The 19,378-nt window shown below is 39.5% G+C and overlaps 1 protein-coding gene across 3 annotated transcripts; it reads left to right on the top strand.

The window, feature by feature from the left end:
• Positions 1 to 1,885: 1,885 nt before the first annotated feature.
• On the top strand, positions 1,886 to 18,697 carry slc37a1 (solute carrier family 37 member 1). Of its 3 annotated transcripts, none has more exons than XM_088012607.1 (21): positions 1,886 to 2,010; positions 3,324 to 3,536; positions 4,147 to 4,228; positions 5,209 to 5,341; positions 7,019 to 7,097; positions 7,567 to 7,702; positions 7,970 to 8,046; positions 8,131 to 8,297; positions 8,724 to 8,776; positions 8,852 to 8,926; positions 9,414 to 9,452; positions 10,734 to 10,856; positions 10,942 to 11,032; positions 11,411 to 11,473; positions 11,808 to 11,893; positions 12,064 to 12,112; positions 12,838 to 12,911; positions 13,016 to 13,094; positions 15,472 to 15,569; positions 16,102 to 16,166; positions 17,040 to 18,697. In XM_088012607.1, exons 2-21 carry the CDS (start codon positions 3,481 to 3,483, stop codon positions 17,053 to 17,055), a joined length of 1,641 nt encoding a protein of 546 aa, XP_087868733.1. In that variant the 5' UTR covers positions 1,886 to 2,010; positions 3,324 to 3,480; the 3' UTR covers positions 17,056 to 18,697. The 3 variants fall into 3 exon arrangements, with proteins under 3 accessions (XP_087868733.1, XP_087868736.1, XP_087868741.1); XM_088012610.1 differs by having other exon boundaries at positions 16,102 to 16,186; XM_088012615.1 differs by lacking the exon at positions 9,414 to 9,452.
• Positions 18,698 to 19,378: the final 681 nt, after the last annotated feature.

Genomic DNA, 19,378 nt, shown 5'->3' with positions numbered 1-19,378 from the left:
ACATAATTGTTAACATATCACAAAATTTGGCAAGGGGAGCATTAATTAAAACATAGGAAGAAGAACATAACAGCTACAATATTCTTGCACACAGAAAATAACAGTACAAAGTGACATATGTGCCAGAGTCTCATGTTAAAGTAAATTAAAACAATAAATCGTCCAAAATTCCAAGTTGGGTGCAAGCCCATATGGTTGTTAACTCTTGAAAAATAAAATTAAAGACTGTAATTCCAAACATAGCTCATGACTCCAAATAGACCTTTCTATTTTAGGACCAATTTACAAATCAAAAACGGAAAATTTGTCGAGATTAATATATTCAACTTGTAGCATTGCTGTTTCAAATAGATCAATTAAATCTATCAATCAAATGAATGAAGCCGGGATCAATACAGCACACTTAGCTTCAAAAAGAAGGGATTCTTTATTTTTGAAAAACACTTTTCCCTCTGAGTTGCAAACAAAAATGAAAAGGGTGAGTTTTAATATAGAAAGAAACGAATGGCCCGTATTTCGAAAGACAGAAAGTCTCCCGCTTGTCTTTGCTAATGTCAAGTTAATATATTTGCTGAGAATGACGTCGAGCTTCGCGTTGCGCTCCAGAAAACATCATGAACAGCGCAATGAACGTGAAAACAGCCACGATTGAACGAGTCCGTAAAGTTGTGCAACTAAACGCCATTATAATAATTAATATTAAGATAAGTGTCACAAATCTGTACAGAAGGATATCCGCGTTGTGGAGCCGCAGCAGGAGCTCTATGCGCTCCGCTCTGACAACAAACGCAGGGCCGTTCAAGCGTATGTTGTGTACGCATCCACCTAAGAATGTAGCGCGTGTGCTCCTTCCTTTTTTGGGGGGAGGGTCGAGGAGAAGGGGCGATTATTGTGTTCGCATCCACCTGAATAATATGTTGTTGCGACCCTGCCCACACACGCATTAGTATTATTTTAATCAGACTGATTTGCTTGACGCTTAGAAGTCAGCACGACGCCTTGCCATTAGCCAGATTACATCTAAATAATATTACATTGTTTAGGTTAACCCAAATTAAAAATTAGTGTACTATGTTAAATTTTAACATACTTAAGGACTAATCTAGTAGGACTAATCATGAGTGTATTTCAAGTATACTTAGAATTAGTATACTTAAAGTGTGACTTTTTTGAAATTCTAATTTGGTGCTTAGTGTATTTACGTAGTATTTAAGCACTATTTAAAGTGTGCTAAGCATACTTCAACGTACTTTTTTGGACAAACTTAAGTAGTACTTAGTGTACTTATTTTTATGTAACGTGCTTGATTAGTATATTTAGAGTGTACTATTTTAGTGATTGAATTACATTTAACATACTTAGATTGTATTTTAAGTATATTCTAAATACATATTTAATGTGTAGTGTGATTACAGTATGATACACATATACTTTTGGTTTAATCACTAATGAAGTAACGTTTTTGTTACGGTACTTAATGGCTTTTATTATTATTCTTTGCCACTTTGTACATTACATGCTTCATGCACACATCAGTACTGCAAACACATCAGGTTACCAGAACACAGAAGGATCCATTACAACACACTTTACAGGTGAAACTAATTACATTGTGCTTTCAATATATTACCATTTTGGTAACACTTTATTTGATGGGATGTGCATAATAAGACTGACATCACAGTGTCATAAACACAAAACCTTTCATCCATAAAGCATTTTCTCATTAAAATTGTCATTATTTACTGAATGACACTTCATGACACTGTTGGTGTATACCGTCACGATAACAAATTTTGCTGAGCGATTAATTGTCTCAAAAATTATTGCGATGTAGATGGTTAAGCATTACATCCTAAATCGTCTTGCCATACACGCTGTGTGTCGCTAAGTGAGTGTTTCTTTGTGGAAGAGTGTGGTTGGATGTTGACTGTTGCTTTCAACAAACTAGGAAGTGGCGGCTCTTGTGTTCCGTACAGAGAAGCAAAGTCCGTGACTCCGGTGAACACGGTAAGGTGGGCAGAATAAACGTGGTGTTGGGGTGAAAACTGTCCTGGGAAGAATACGGGGAACTGATGGGTCAGTCCTGCTTTAATGTGGTTTAGCTAGCTGCTGTTTGAACCCAGAACTTGACGGAAGCCGACATTGTTCTCAGTATCGATAAAAGCAACGCAGAGATGTTGTTCCTGAATCTATATCTTCCTCTGGTTTTATCTGTATTTAATGACAGATCGGATCATTTGTAAAGATGGGTCATGCAGGGATGTTTGGCTTTCTGTTCAACACACAGCAGCCACGTCTGAACATCCGCGATGAGCGGCGAAGATGATGGTTAATAACTAGAGAAGCTGAAGAGCACAGTCGGTTCATTTGTATCTGAATATTGTGTTTCTAGATGAAGGCTTCAAGCTTTTTCACTCGAACCTCACGCAACACCTGCAGCTTTCATCGCGCCTGTCGCTACGGAACTTCAAGAGTTAAACCATGACTCATTTCTCCTGAGAACTGACTTTCCTTTTCCCGTCATTTCCTGAATATCACTAGTAGAAACTAATTGGCCCAGGCTTGATGAACACTGGAGATTAAATGGAGAGTTTCCCAGGGCAGCAATAGGAAGGAGAAGCATGAAAACAAGATCAAAACATAACATTTATCTGAGTTGCACTCTGAATGAGTTTCCTCAGGCGAATACAACAAAGTTGCTCAGTTGTTGTTTGTTCATTACTCCAGACATTTGCAATAGTTCTGATGTTTTAATTTTGTTGTTTTTTAAGTAGCCTGTCTTTATTCTGTATGTTTTAATTAGTACAGCAGAAACGCTGCCAGCAAAACAGATCCTCACTGTGATGCAGCACACTAGTTCAAAACTCTATATTGACTCCACCTGCAAACTGAGGCTTCTGAGAGCTTGTGTTAATTTATCCATATGGAATAGAGGCTGGAAAAAAGGAGACTATTCACAAAATCAGAGTTCAGAAAGCAGCATTCCACAAATAGTGCAACCATCTCGATAACAGATTAAATTTAAACTGTCGTTTCAAATTCACCAATAATAAATGAAAAGTTAGTGCATTTTTGAAAAGGCTGATTATTAAGAGTAAACCTGAATCAGAGCAATAAAACCTGTTTTGCGGCATACAGTCATCTACATTTGATTTTTGATTTAAGGATTACAGATTATTTTATGTAAAGTATATTTACCCTAGCCCAGCATGGAGACCTTTCTAGACCTTTGTCTCGTTTAAGATCCTGCCTTTCTTGATTTTATTGATTCTGTCATTTCTCACTATTCACTCGTCTGCCTCCTCCACCTCCACTTGCAGGTGTCAGCCATGTGTCCTCCAGGCGTCCATGTCCCCGTCGGTCTGCTGTGAAGCGGAAGATGACTAATTTCATCTTGATGAGTTTGAGGCCGCTTGGAATGCTGAACTTATTTCACCAAATCCTACCCTGAAACTCACTTTTTTTTTTTTTCGCATCATGGCTCCTGTTCCTCCAGGGATCCATCTGCTGGTGTCCTTCAACAGGGAACAATGGTAGGTCTGCATCCGTCCTTCCATCTGTTCATCCACTCCTTTGTCCCTGCATCCCTCCATTAGCTTTTTTTGCAGGTGGTTTGACCAGCAGTCATTGACCAGAGGTAGGGTTAACCCTGTACTGGTCACTCCGTCCATCACAGGGCTACACACACATGCACACGCACGCACACACACACTCACATACTCACATACTCACACACTCATGCCTATTGGCAAATTAGTGCATTCAGTCAACCTGACAAGTTGACAGTCAACATGATGTCAACATCATGTGGGATGCTTACATCCCACATGTGGGAGGACGGAGGAAGGAGGAGTACCTGGGAAGATCCCACACAGGCACAGGGAGAACAGGCAGACTCATGAAGGTCTTTTTCCTGATGAGAGCCGTGGAGGTAGCTGCTTCCTCTCCTGACTTTCAGCTCAAACCCAGGCATCCTTCACCTCTTTAGTTTCATGCATTCGACCAGCCGGTTTCAGATGTTGGGAAGTCGGATCATATTCCCACAGTCCAGGTTTCTGTGTTGGGATATGGATCTCCTTCCTGTTGCTAGCATGAGGAGGAGAGGAAATGCTGTGGATCTATGACGCTGTGTTTCTCCTGCAGGTACCGAGGTCTTACCTTCATGCTGACCTTCCTGCTCTACACTAGCTTTCACCTTTCCAGGAAACCCATCAGTATCGTAAAGGTAACATCTGTGTGTGAACTTCTAATGTCATCAAAACCTGACGGCTAGGAAGAAATTAGCTTTCACATTTCACACTGCTGGATTATAAGAAGGTTGTTTGCTTTAAATACGAAACAAAGAAACAGAGATAAAACAAGTAGGGGAGGCAGTTTCTTTGAAAATGACATCTAAACTCAAACAAGCTGCTCATTGTCCAGAGTTCAAGAACGCGGCCCAAGCAAAACCCAGAACAGAACCAGAAGTGTCAAAAGTAGCACAGTGTTGACTCATCCTGTTGGTTATCTCTGAGCTTTGTTTAAACATGCTTGATGTGAGTTTTGAGTTTTTCCAGCAGCTTGATGGGAACGTTGCTGCATGATCTGTTTTTTAAATGCCACCCATCCCCACTCCTCTGAGACAGGGACATTATTCCCCTTGAAGACGATCTAAATCCAGCCTGTCCAGCTGAAGGACCCGGTCATTTCCTCCTCCACTGGGATGAGCAGAAGACCCTGCCAGTGGGATATAGTGCTACATCCAGTAATGCTGGAATCTACCAATCACTTGACTGACTGATCGATTGACCAGGCTGTGGACCTGGGCTCGCAGCAACATCAGGCTGTGATCGTGAACAACGATCCCATCATGAAACATGTCCAGATTTCTGACAGCGATGGCTTCTTCTGGCTCGTTCTGCTCAACAATCCTGCCATGATGGAAGCCATTCTGATGTTGCCATTAGGGGGTCATGTTTATCTGAAGTCTGACTGAAAACCAGATTTCTATTCAGGTTTTGACTTATTGGTGCTAATAGTCTAGACCAGCCTCCTTCAGCTTCAAGTTTTTCATTTTTTTTCTCCTGATTACGGCAAAAGACTAACAAGACAAAATCTGAAGCTGCTCTTCAGGCATAGAAAACAACCTCAGGGAAATGAATGCCATGTCTGTATGGAGCTTGAGATTGAACAGTTCTTGATGGTATTTTTCTTTATTTTTGCCAGAGCGAGCTTCATAAGAACTGCTCAACAGCCACTGAGCTGGCAGCCGCCAGCGGCGCTGTGGCCAGCGGTGGAGGCCAGGAAGCCTCTTTCCCTTCACCCCACACTGAGACGCAGTGCAGCTGGAAGCCTTTTGGTATTTATCTGTATTGAGACTATTCTAGGGGTGCATCGATAAATTGGCCGAGATTTCCTATGTTTATCCTTTATTCCCATATTTGCTGTAGATCTTATCTACCACAGCAAATATCTAAAAATCAAATACCCTCCTCAATCACCACTGTCGCCCCACTGTTGCCAACTCAGCAACTTTCTTGCTATATTTAGCAACATTTCAGACAGTGTAAGTATCACCCAAAATCCAAAACACCTGGGGCCTCATGTATAAAGCCGTGTGGTACCGGTACCGGTCCAGCTGCAGTCGTCCTTCAGTCGCCTTTATGGACAAAAAGTGTCTTCGTTCTGTTAATGTGCAACTTCTGCACATGATTCCTCTATTCATAATAAACGTCCACATTCGCCACTCAAAGACTCTCTGACTGTCTATAAATCCCGGCTGAACGCTCTGCTGTTCAGGCATTTGCACAACCTCTTTATTTATTTATTTTCTTAATTTTGATTTTTTTTCTTAAAATTTGTTATCTTAATTTTTGTTAGGAGACTTTATGTGCCCTCAAAGCACTTTAAAAAATATATAATTATTATTATAAATACTTATACGGGTACAAACAAGGACGTTGCCATGGTTACTGCCCCACGTGGTGGCAGATTTGGGCATTTATAATAATTTATATAATGTATTTATGAGTGGCGACAGGGCGGACCAGCAGCTGTGCTCTATTTCCCGCATATTAGGATTTATAAAGGAAAGGTGTGCAGGTTCGGCTTTATACATCCATATATTTTTGTGCGCCGCACTTTTCTAAATTTGTCCATACGCCAAGTTTTAGTGTGAAAACTGCTCACTCGTCTATACATGAGGCCCCAGGTCATGCTGTGTAAAGATCGGTGATCAGTGATTGGTCAGAAAACTGCAATCGGGGTACCCTAGATTATTTTTTACGTTTTTCATGTTGGACATTTTTCCACCTCTATTTAAACAGCGAGGCCAGTCAGAATAAACTCCTTTTCACAGAGGCAATGTGACTGAAATAGTTAATTGGAGAAAAACTGATTTTTAATTGTCCTTTCTTGTAAAATAATTTGTTCAAAGTTTCGTGGACATTTTCTGTTTTAGAAGTATCTGTGATGTTTTCAGGAATACTCACAGTTGTAATCTACAGTTAGATTGTCTGGGAAATGAAAAGACTGGTGAGATATCCAGTAGGAGACGGAGATGTTTGCTTGATCATCTTATGTGCCGGTCAGTCTTTAGCTGTTCAATAAACCCATTTGGGAATTTATTAAACTGAAAGAAATCCGGGTTATGCTTTTGATGGATCGCACTGCACTTTGAAATGCAGGCTATCTTACTGAAAGCTAAAAAGGTCAATTACTGTACACTTGAACTCAAACAATCCATGAATCCTGTTGCCACAGCAACGGTGAGCTGTCAGTATATTTTTTGTGATGTATATAACGTAAACGAGACAATGAGACTCAAGATTCTTCCTGTATAAATAAATAATTGTATAAAGTACTTGGCAGCTCTTGTGGATTTAGTGCTTTTTGCTTTATTTCCAAAAGTTGTTGCCTCAAACTAAACAGAAAAGCATAAGCAGGGCAGTCAAGTTGGAAAGAACCCTCATCAGTAAAACAGTAATAAACTGCCAGCTGCATAATCTTTGTTTAGTAATTAATATTTGAATTTTAGATAAAAGCAACTACAAGCAGCTGCTAGGAGCCATGGACTACTCTTTTCTCTGTGCCTATGCCATTGGGATGTACCTCAGGTGAGACATCAGTATGACTGAGCTAGCATAAAACTAGCACAACGCTAACAAACTAGCACAACGCTAACAAACTAGCACAACGCTAACATAAAACTAACATGAAGGGGAAGTTGATTTAGTAGATTTTGAATGGTGAGAAAGAGGTTTTAGTATCACATAAACACCAAACTATTAATTCTAGTTTGGTGTTTATGTGACACTAGATCGTCTAGAGTTCTACTGAAGTAATTACCAGATGAGGGAATCAAGCATGTGATCCCTTCTTCACAGTTTCTGAATTATTTTAGTGCAAAAACACAAAATTACCAACAGATACAACATGTTCTGTTTATTCTGTTTTACTTCAACGCACTTGAACATAAGCAAAATGAATTGGACAGAATCAGGATCCTCTTTATGAAAGTCATGAATGAAGCTCTTACGTCACAGATGAATGTGTTAGCATGTTGCTGCTGTTCCCCCTGTGCAGCGGCATCATTGGGGAGCGCCTGCCTATCCGGCTGTATCTCACAGTGGGAATGCTGAGCAGTGGGCTTTTCACCTGCCTGTTTGGACTTGGCTACGTTTACAACATTCACAGCCTCGGCTTCTATATATTTGTTCAGGTGAGACGCACACAACACCCATTTTAACCAGGCTAGTTGGGACTTTTCAGTCAGGACAGCTGTACTGAAAAAAACAAAATCAGTGAAAAAATTGAGCTAATTTATTACAAATAATCAAATTAAATTCATGTTACAAGTTGCCTCAGTTTCTTGAGGTTGGAGCTCCGTTCTCTTTTTTCAGTGTAACTGCAGACACATTTACTTCTGATGTAGCTTTGGTTGATATGTGTACAGGAAGTTGACGTGGCTCTCCGTTTGTTTTTCCAGGTGGCCAATGGTTTGGTTCAAACTACTGGTTGGCCCAGTGTGGTCACCTGCATTGGCAACTGGTTTGGAAAAGGAAGGTAAGGCAGAATAATTCACAGCTTTCATGTAAAGCTGAATGGAGCTGATGTAGGCGTAGTGATGAAACCTTGTGGCGTTGGCAGGCGTGGGCTCATCATGGGACTTTGGAACTCCCACACCTCAGTGGGGAACATCCTGGGCTCTCTGATCGCTGGGTACTGGGTCTCCTCTAACTGGGGCCTTTCCTTCATTGTGCCAGGCCTCATCATCGCAGCAATGGGAGTCGTTTGTTTCCTTTTCCTTATTGAACGTAAGTCTAAAAGTCATTAAAGTCATAATAATCATAATTATGTAAAGAGCGTAACGCCGATCTGTGAAAACATATCAGAGTTTTTACAGGGTTCAAAATGTCTACTTTAGTTTTTTTTTAGGTGAACATGTTCACACCAATAATAATAATAAAACTAAATAATAACTTCTAATATAAGTGTAGGGGAATAAACACAAAGGTTGTTAGAAGATGCATTGTTTTCACAAAATAACTTCTAAAGCTTACTTTAGTCATCGGTCAGAGGTTTCACTGTTTGACTCCAGCCTGATATGCTCGTGTCAGAGACGTTACCTTGCGGAGTTGCTAAAGGAGCAATCATTTCAAAATAAAAGCACTGAATAAGGCTGATGGATTTTCTCACTCTACAGTTTTGCCATATTCACCTAACCGGTTTCCATTCCTCAGATCCGAATGACTTAAAAGGCGTATGTACTCAGAACCCGTCTCCTGGCAGCAGCGTGAGTAAAGGACATTTGTTTTATCCTTCCTGTGTGTGTTTACCTGTTTTATATAGTAAATCTGTCTTTATTTAGGTCTCAGCCAAAAGCTGGAGTGGAGAAAATGGACATCCGAAAGTATATTTGCAATACAAGGATAACAAAAAGCAGGTGTGCATCTCTCTGGATGAATACGTCATTACGTTAGATGCTGTAATGTAATGGCTTTGCTCTGTGAACTCCTGACATGGACCTGGTCACATATTTGACCATAAACACAGAAGTCCATCTAAAGCCTTATCTTGCAGAGAGGATGTAACAGAGCTGAAGGGATGGAGAGGTCGGCTGCAGTTATACGTCTGGCTATTTTATCTTAAGAAGCCATTTCCTTACAGTTTTAAACCACCAGGACTTCATTATTTGTCATGTTTCATATGTAGTGAAATATGACAAATTAATTTTGAGCTGGTATGTCGAACAAAAATGATAAAATGGCTCTTAAATAAAATGCTAGAAAAAATAAGAAGCTACGATTCAGTGACTGCTAAATCATAATCCTTTGAACAAACTTGATGATATTTGCATAAGTTACATTTATTTTCCTTTAATCAAAGTATTTTTGAATTGAACACAATGTTTCCTTCATGTTGTGTTTTAGGCCTACAGCTTTTTTAAGGAATGTCTTCAAAATAGGAAGGTCAGTTCTGTCAGTGATCTCCAGCTTCACTGGTCATCATGTTTTAGGCTGAATCTAAATGTTCACGTCTTCGTGAACAACAACATGTTCAATCGTGTTGACTTTGAATACAAATTCAGGTTTTTGGCTCTGAATAATTTGGCTGTGCAGTTGTGCTAAATGAGGGATTTGTTGTTCCAGGGCATCAACATTTAGACTCAACCCAGAGGTGTCTGGAAATCACTGGGTCAGGATTTAACCCATTCACATTTCTTATTACTTTGATTTGGTTTTGATTTCAGTTTTTATCACATTTATGCACAGCTAGTATAAGGTTTAATGCTGTAATGCATTTTAATGTAATGATCTTGTTTTTGGTCTGTTATCTCCTATAAAAATATCTTTGCAGACCTAACTTTTACTGCCATTTTCTTGAAAGATAAGACTTTTTAGTCAGTTTTTTAAACTAAGTCATATATTCTTAGTCTTTTGACAGTTAGTTTTCCTGCAGCTATCGTGTTTAGGCTAACACTTTATTTGACAGGGTGTGCATAAGACTGTCATAAATGTGACATAACGCCTGTCATGAACATGAAGGAGTCTTTATGAATGTTTATGACTGTTGTCATGAAGGGTTATTCAGTAAATTATGACACTTTTAATGCAAAGTTGACACATTTAATGAACTCTTAATGCAACTTTGCATTAAAACTTTCACCGTTTTTCCATATGTGTTCATGTCATATCAGTCTTATGCACCCCCCTTCATGTAAAGTGTTACCATGTTGAGCTGGTAAATGGGATATGGTCGTTTTTCAGGAAATGAAATAGATATAATATCCAGAAATATTGATAATTTTATTGATGAGGACCAGAAGATTTACTTTTTCTTTATTCTGAGCTTGAACTGAAATCTGGTGAGGAGTTTCTCTTTACTGTCACTGTCTTGCTGCATGCTGCTGCTTGTTAAATTAGGCTTTGATGAGATTTGACTGAATGTTCTCCAAAATCAGAAGATCAAAAGCTGAGTGGGACTTTATTTTTTTTACTCCGTTCATTTTTTAAATGTATCTTTCTCATCACAGATACAGATATTTCTACAATTATTTGGTTGCTTTAAAAATATAAAATATAAATTTTCAAGCATCATAAATTCACCTTTTCTGCCTCTTGCGAATCTTGAAGTGACTCTGGGGTTAGAATACGGAGCTGTTAGGTGTTGAGTTGGTGTTGGTGTCAGCCGGTTCCGCTGAGCTGCAGCTGATCTGTGGCCTTCCTGTTCCTGCCTCCGTCCTGCTGCAGAACTACGACACGGAGCTGCTGCTGCCCCGGGACGCTGTGTGTGTCCCTGCCCAGCCGGTCGTGGTGGTGAAGAGCGAGTCGGAGCCTTCTGCCATCAGCTTCATGGGAGCGCTGCGAATACCCGTCAGTTTACCGACACTCTGCTGGGCTTGCTGTCACGCCAGTCAGTTGTCGCTGTGATGTTGTGACATGCTGTTTGTTTCTGCAGGGAGTGGTGGAGTTTTCTCTCTGCCTGCTCTTTGCCAAGCTGGTCAGCTATACCTTCCTTTTCTGGCTGCCCCTCTACATCACCAAAGCAGGTGGGTAAACAACCTGCCAGCCTCGTTCAGCAATTTCCTCCTCAAGATTTTTGCCTCATTTCAGTTTGCTTGAAGCGAGTAAACTTGTACACGTGGAGCATACATGTAATGTTCCATGTGTTTCAAATGACTTTGAAGAACCACATCTGTGGAAACAGTTTTACCAAACAGATTTCAGTGAACAGTTCCCTCCTCAGGCGCGTTGTATGCTCCGTGGAAAAAAGATAGTCTGCTATTGAATAACCTCGAGATAAAATAAAATGCCTTAAGACATGTCGTTTTGAATCTGCACTTTATAAATTAACTGAATTGTGCTGAAACCCCTTTATTCTGGCGAGAGGAATGTGACAGAACTGATGGTTGTTGTTTCTTGTTCAGCTCACTTGGATGCAAAGAAAGCTGGAGATCTCTCCACCTTGTTTGATGTTGGAGGAATTGTGGGTCAGTGATTTTTTTTATTTTATTTTAAAAAAATTTATCCAACCATTAAAAATATTTGTCTTATGTTTTTCATTGAGTACAATTAGTTGTTTTTTCCAATTACTGATGGAATCTGAGGCTTTTTGTCCTTATTGCTTTTTTTGGTGTAAATAGAAAATTAGCTTCAGTTTATTTTGCAGAATTAGCATGAATGTTTTCCTGATGTAACGGCATAAATGGACTCTGTGTGTGTGTGTGTGTGTGTGTGTGTGTGTGTGTGTGTGTGTGTGTGTGTGTGTGTGTGTGTGTGTGTGTGTGTGTGTGTGCACGTGTGTGTGTGTCCATGACCATACAGGTGGGATCTTGGCAGGAGTGATCTCTGATAAATTGGGGAAGAGAGCCACCACATGTGCAGTTATGCTACTTCTAGCTGCTCCTACAGTAAGCTTCCCCATGTTTTGGTTCTTAGAGAATAAACACAGTATTTAAGTGTCCAGAACAGGGATGATAACAGGTCCCTGTAATGTATGTTATCTAAATGGTTAGTTTGGATCAGTTATGAATATCGATGCTCATTATCCTTCTGGTTCTGTTTGCGTTTTGCTCTGCAGCTCTATGGCTTCTCTATGATCAGCCAGCTGGGACTGGGACCAACCGTTGGTGAGAAGCTGCTGTCTTTTCCCTGTCTGCTTTCAACAGCATTATTTTTTCTGGCAGGAATTTCATAAAGCCATACTCTTACAATACTAGATGCAATTCTTTGTGTAGGGCTTTTGTTTTCTGTTGTCAGTTGCACAGAAAATGTGTCGGAAAGCAGAACTTTAGAGCGCCGCTGGTCACTGACCTTAGAAGCATCAAATCTTGGTGGCAGCAAATGTAGCAATGCACAAAGCTTCAGCAGAAAGACGATGTGAGAAAAATTGCAGATGTATCTGTTCCAACAGCCTTATTGCACCAAAATGATCAAATAGATTTTGAATGAAAAGCTTAAACGTTCTCATTGGAATAGATGGGAAGATTGATGACTGGACAGGACTAGTAGGTCTACAAGATGGATGGAATAACATGGAAAACATTTAGAGATGTTTGTTGTATTTATTGTAGGAGTGTTTATGTAAGCAGATGGAAGAAAAGCTGGAGAGGTCATGCAGTAAATGAGTAGAAAGTACATGATACAGTGAAGACTGTGTGTTTTATGACTTTGTATTTTTGTGTTTTTATGATGTAAAGCACTTTGATATCCCGTGTTGCTGAAACGTGCTACACAAATAAACTTGATTGATTGATTGACAGCATGCAGAGCAAATGGTTTCATGAGAAATGCTTCCTGTGGACGTTGAGCTAGTCTTTAGGAATAGACGTTTGACTGATTTGGTGTTTCCCAGGAATGCTGCTCGTATGTGGAGGTCTGGTGAATGGACCATATGCTCTCATAACAACTGCTGTGTCAGCAGATCTGGTAGGTATTTTCACACTAAAATCTGTTTTATGTTTTAAAATGGTTTTTCTTTCGCATGTACACCTCTCCTCTGTGATTCCCTCTTTTTGTATTTTCGATAACAGGGAACACACAAAAGCCTGAAAGGCAATGCCAGGGCTTTGTCCACAGTCACAGCCATCATCGATGGGACAGGATCTGTAGGTCGGTACTATTTATTCTTTCCCCCAAGTTAGCAATACATCACTGATCAAGAGGTTTAATGTAATTGTTCTCCTGTTACTCCTAGCTGACACATAGCACAGAAACATCTGGGGCCTCATGTATAGAAGAGTGAGCAGTTTTCACACTAAAACTTGGTGTACGGACAAATATAGAAAAGTGCGGCGCACAAAAAACTTCAAATGCATAAAGCCATGTGCACACTTGTGGCCACACACCTTTCCTTTATACATCCCCATTTGCAGGAAATTGAGTCGCCACCCACAAATACATATTTAAATTAGTATAAATACCCAGAAGTCAGCCACCACGTGAAGCAATAACCATGGCAACGTCCTTGTTTGTAGCAGTATAAGTATTTATAATGATAATAATAAGATATTTTATTTAAAAGCTGATTTCAGGGCACATAAGGTCACCTCAGAAAAATAAAGATAATACAATCTAAAGAAAGAAAAAAAAATAAAAAAATAAAGAGATTGTGCAAATGCCTGAACAGCAGAGCGTTCAGCCGGGATTTATAGACAGTCAGAGAGTCTTTGAGTGGCGAATGTGGACGTTTATTATGAATAGAGGAATCATGTGCAGAAGTTGCACATTAACAGAATGAAGACACTTTTTGTCCATAAAGGCGACTGAAGGACGACTGCAGCTGGACCGGTACCGGTACCGCACGGCTCCTTCTTTAAGTTTTGCTCAGAGCTCCAGGATGATCAGTCTGGGCAACAAACCAGCAATAACATTTCCCAGGAGATCAATATGATCTCTGATCAATCGCTCCTTCCATTGGTGATGCTCTCCATCACAGCCAAAGTGCTCTACAATTACGCAGCTCACCTTTGTGCAGCTACTTAAATACGTGTGATTTTCTACACACCTTGATCATCTTAAAAATAATCAAACCTGTTTGGAGTTAATCTGCTGATCCAACCCTGGTTTGCTTTTTATTGAGAATTAAATTACCCCATAGATGCATTTCATGCGCTTCAGCACACAGACCGATGTGTTACATCTTTATGAGACAAAAACTGAGGAAAAGTACTATTTACATTCTAGTGACGTTTTCACATAATTTTAATTTTATTGTCTTTATTTACTTGTTAGGTTATTGTCTGAGGATAAATGTGGTTCAGTTTCATCGTTTACGTTTAAACAATAAAATATTAAAATCACGAACAAACATCTGGTTTGATCTTTCGTGGTCTAAATAACTGAATGTAGTCAGATTTCTGTGTATTTAGGTGAGTTTTGACGCTTTGTAGTTTGTTATTGTCCACATAAAAAGTTTGCGTGGCTGCCACACAAAAAAAAAAACAAGTTTGCGTATATTTACACAAACTTTTACACAATGTTCATCTGTATACATGCCGACTTGTGCATAAAATATGACGCTTCACACTTTTTGTGCATACGGTGCTTTATAAATGAGGCCCCAGATCAACGTTTGGTAACTGATGGAGCTGCTGTTTAACCACATGCCTTCTGTTGTTCTGTCATTAATAAAAATAGGAGTCAAATTTTTGCAGCAGAACAAATTATTTCCTGTCAGCATAATGACAAAAACAGAAATTATAAATTAGTCTTCCCACCCATTTTATCTGATTAATGATTTCTTTGATGTAAACACCACTTCCCAGGATGCAGCCTCTGCTAAAGACAGGAAATCCCCACAGATTGTTCTCAGTAGTGAGTGAACGATGAGTTCACAACCTGTGAACCTCCACAGGTTCAACAGTGACCTAGTAACCTGATGGTTGACATGGTAACACCTTGTGTATCCCAATCAGAACCTGCTTGTTCCAAAAAAAGGAAAAGGGCAAGAAATTCCTCTGCACATATTTCTAGCTTTCTGATATGCAAATCTCTATTCATTTTTATTCTTGTTTGTTTTTAAGTCCAACTCAATGGCCAGTGTTGTGGTCACTCAGCTAGCAAAATGTTCTTGGTAGGACAATAAAGTATCTATTCTGCATACAACCACTAAGCTCAGACAGCGGGAACCTGTTCAGTCATAGTCTATCTTTTAATTTTATCAGTTAAAAAAAACAGTCACAGTGAAGTCTATGATGAGATGTTTACCTCCCTAACACAGAAGAGTGATCAGCCTGTGGGGCCCTCTGATAGGCTACTGCTGTTAGAGCTCCACCTGCACAGAGTGCAAATAGAAACATGCTGTGCTGCTTGTTCACTGAAGCTGGCATCAGGAAGGTAGGAACCAGAACAGCGGATGTAAACGTCACCTACCTTACAGGAAGTGCAGCTTCTCATGCTTCGCTTGGCTCTGCTATGCAAACAGTTAATGTTCAGCACGACATTGTATATTTGAAGTAGTAAATTCTGTTTGTGTTTGTGGTGATAGGTGCAGCTCTGGGCCCCCTGCTGGCAGGCGTGTTGTCTGCAGGTGGCTGGAATCAGGTCTTCTACATGCTAATGACTGCTGACTTCCTCGCTTTGCTGGTGAGTGCAGAGCAGTGACTGTATGGAGATATTTCAGTGGTTTGAGGACATACTTAAAGGTCAGGACCAGGGGTGACAGTAGTTTTAAATTTCTATGACAAAAGAGAGCTCTGAAATGTTTGAGATGTTCAGTATGCACCAAGCTTCTTTCGACGTTTTTTAACTCACCCTCTTACTCAGCAATAAAAACTTATGTTTAGCTTTAGTGCTAAAGTAAAAGTTATTCATTAACTAAGTTCCACTTTTTTCTTTCTGAACAGTGTACAGTGTTTATAATAAAGTGGAGAAAAATACAACTACCTTTAATAGACTTCATAACAACAGAGCAAACACAGTTAGACATGAAGAAAAAAAACATTTATGTCAGCTTCACTGAAGACAAGCGCAAGGAAAACCACATTTCTATCATGTCAGATTTTGATATAATTTTTATTTTATTTTCCGTTGCTACCAAGTGGACCACAGCTGCAGGCCTTAATCCATTACAAATAATTTGTATGCTTATAAAATGTTTTCATTGTTTGTGTTGAAGCTTTTATTACGGCTGGTGGCCAAGGAGCTGTCCTCATCCAAGTCCCACCCTGTCTCTGCTATAGAGTGAGTCTTCATCCGCTCAGGTCCTTTTCTGACCTACCTACCTACCTACCTACCTACCTACCTACCTACCTACCTACCTACCTACCTACCTACCTACCTACCTACCTACCTATCTGCCTGCCTGCCTGCCTGTCTGTCTGTCTATTGAGAACAAAAGACATGAAGTCCTGCTTTCAGACTGAAAACAACGTTCGCTCTTGAATTATGGCAGAAAAAAATATCAACGATGATTTAATGCTTTCAGCTTTGTAGGAAAAGTTTGGAGTTGGTCTCTTTCTGATCCAAAATGATTGCCGACCAGCGCACAAAGTAATGTCCATGAAGACATGGGTCAGCATGTTTGGTGTGGAAGAACTTGACAGGCCTGACCTCAATCTGATAAAACGCCTGTTCAGATTAATTGTACCAGAGACTAAGTCTGACCTTTATCATCCAACATTAGTGTCTGACCCAATCAATGTGCTTCTGGAAAAATGGTAAAAAAACAAACAATTCCAGCTCCTAAACCTGGTGGACACTCAACATGTGTGAAGAAAGACATACTTTTAGTAATGTGGTGCATTTATTTAAGTACAAGTCCCTGTGATAATAAGAGACATGAGTGTGGTTGAAAGGGCCGAGTCATGTCTCTAGGCTCGCACTGCTGTGTGTGTGTGTGTGTGTGTGTGTGTGTGTGTGTGTGTGTGTGTGTGTGTGTGTGTGTGTGTGTGTGTGTGTGTGTGTGTGTGTGTGTGTGTGTGTGTGTGTGTGTGTGCGCGCGCGCGCATGCGCAGGAAACATCAGACCTTTGCTCCGACTGAAGACAAAGTTCAGCCTTCTGCTTGTGACTGTAGAACGTAACCACACCTACTCATGATGTTCTCATCTTCACAGGTTGAAGGAGCACTGAGCAGCACCATGATTGCACTGTTGCCACACACATCCCTCTCTCTGAAACACACACACTGACCACTCGTCTCAGCCTGGAAAGGAGGGCAGCTCAGCTGATCTCTGGACAACATGACAGGCTCAAATGCACCAGATTTACTCTGGAGAAGAGCTGGAGACTGAAGATGAACCAAGCTCAGCAGCAGCACACTTCAAGTTTCATGTACCCTCAGCTTATGTGTATCTTTCCTCATATATCTCTTGAAAACACAGCTGAATCCTGTTTAACAACCTTTTTATTTTTAACCCACAGAGAAATCTGATTTGGTTTTACTCAGATATTTATAACAGATCCCTGTTTAAGGAAGGACAGAATCTTTCTAATCATAATGATCACAACTCTAAATTAGCTGCCATGTTTACATTCAGATAATAGTTTTTATTGCTCCAGCTAGGGAAGAATAGCAGACTGTAGCAGGAGTCTAAAAAACAGGGCTTCATTTTGAACCATATGCTATAGATACCATGACTGGTATTAATGGTCTAAGTTCGTAGCGTCATATTAATTATATGAAGCCTTATCAAAAATTCAGATCATAGGGTTTTATCTTTGTTTTTTATTCTCTTGTTGCTAACAGAGGATGTGAAACACTGAGAATTTGAATCAGTTGCTGCAGTCATGACGTTTGTAGTGAAAATCCCAGAGTTAGCTTTCTGAGCAACGTCCTGCCAGCTGCATGCAGCTCTGTAGCGCTCACTGCCGTTTTGGTTTTGTCATTCATTTGTTGGATTATATTCTTTTTGCAGAGTGCCGTTTTAATTTGATGCGACTCATCTGTCAGTCATAGATCAGAACGGCAGAGACAGCATCTCTATAACACGAGTGCTGAAGTCGTCTCTCTGCTGGATGGAGGTGAGCTTCAGTCGTAGCAGTTTGCCGTCTGTGCGCCGTCCCAGATTAAGCGCTGTTTTTCAGCAGTTGACCACTGAAACGAAAAGCTGCTTTTGCCTTACTGAACCAAAGAGATTATGAGATCACTTTATGTGTTGATTTGAGCACACTTTAATCTGTATGTTTATTTCTGATTAATATTTTTGTATTCTTTGTCTTGTAACGGGGCACCAAAGCTCTATTTTTCTAAGCTGCTAAGAGGAATGTGGTCTGTTTGTGTTAGGCGCCTGGGGTGAGCGGGTCTAATAAATTATCAATGCACTTGTCTGATTAGAAGGTTTCAGGCTGAAGTTGTTTATTTTCAAGTTCAGTTTTTTGCAAGGTTTTTATTTAGAACATGCTCATTTTGAGTTAAGTTGAAACATTCAATAATTATTTCTAATTTATCATTTGCTAAGGTGATTAGTCCTTTCATTAAAAATTGTGAATCTTGCAAGATGCTTAGCTATTTTTCTGTTTTATTTGTTAATTATTTATGGTATGTTAATTTATTGACTACTTAGAAGATAGATATATATAATTGTATCTTCATTAAAAGAAGACCACATATATATTTATTTTGGGATGGTGGAAGGACTTTGAGTACTTGAAATATCTTGTGCCTTGTTTGTTGTAACTGATTTTCAGAAAGAAAATCACAAATGTATGATTTCTGTAACTGCTCTTTCATGGAACATATTGGGGAAAAGGAATAAACTTTGGTTTTGTGGGATTTGTGTTTTGATGGTTGGAGGAGTTCCAACATATCAAGGCAGTGCAGGCAGGGATCCTCGAGAATACAGCAACTTTAGGATCTGTGATAATAGGATGTTTGTCTGGATGGATGGAAAAAATTAAGAGACCACTTAAAATTCAGTTTCTCTGATTTTACTTTTTATAGGCACATGTTTGAGTAAAATGAACATTGTTCTTTTATTCTATGAACTACTTTTCCAAGCAAAAATTTTGTATGCTGCAGAAAATAAAGATGGTCAAAATAACGGAAAAGATGAAGTGCTTTCAGACCTCAAATAATGCAAAGAAAACCAGTTCATATTGATTTAGAAACATCAATGCTAATGTTTTAATTCAGTAAGAGTTCAGAAGTCAATATCACATATATGTGTGTGTGTGTGTGTGTGTTAAGATAACTCCAAAATGATCTGAAATAGGATTTTAAAAAAATCATTACACATCAACAAAGTCTTAAGCATCACTTCCTGAATAGCATTATTGTGTGTTAAGACTGTTAAAAACTATTTTTAATGACAGATTCAGTCTGACCAAACTTCAAATCTTTAAAACCAGTTTCTGAGATTCTACAACATATAAAGTCATTATTTAAGTAAATGCAATGTAAATCTAATCTCTGCCTAAGCATACAGTAAAACCAAGACACCACAAAGGCAACTTT

Source organism: Poecilia mexicana, unplaced genomic scaffold, assembly GCF_051168715.1.
Source record: "Poecilia mexicana isolate PSO_F unplaced genomic scaffold, ASM5116871v1 scaffold_2, whole genome shotgun sequence".
NCBI lineage: Eukaryota > Metazoa > Chordata > Actinopteri > Cyprinodontiformes > Poeciliidae > Poecilia > Poecilia mexicana.
Note: the sequence above shows the minus strand (reverse complement) of the source record. Positions and strands in the feature narration are given on the sequence as shown.

Bases quoted from the DNA above. Each gene is read 5' to 3' on its own strand.
- slc37a1 (XM_088012607.1), top strand. From the start codon at position 3,481: ATGGCTCCTGTTCCTCCAGGGATCCATCTGCTGGTGTCCTTCAACAGG. The intron at 10,857-10,941 runs GTCAGTTTACCG...TTGTTTCTGCAG, and splicing joins TGGGAGCGCTGCGAATACCC to GGAGTGGTGGAGTTTTCTCT. The intron at 11,033-11,410 runs GTGGGTAAACAA...TTTCTTGTTCAG, and splicing joins CCTCTACATCACCAAAGCAG to CTCACTTGGATGCAAAGAAA.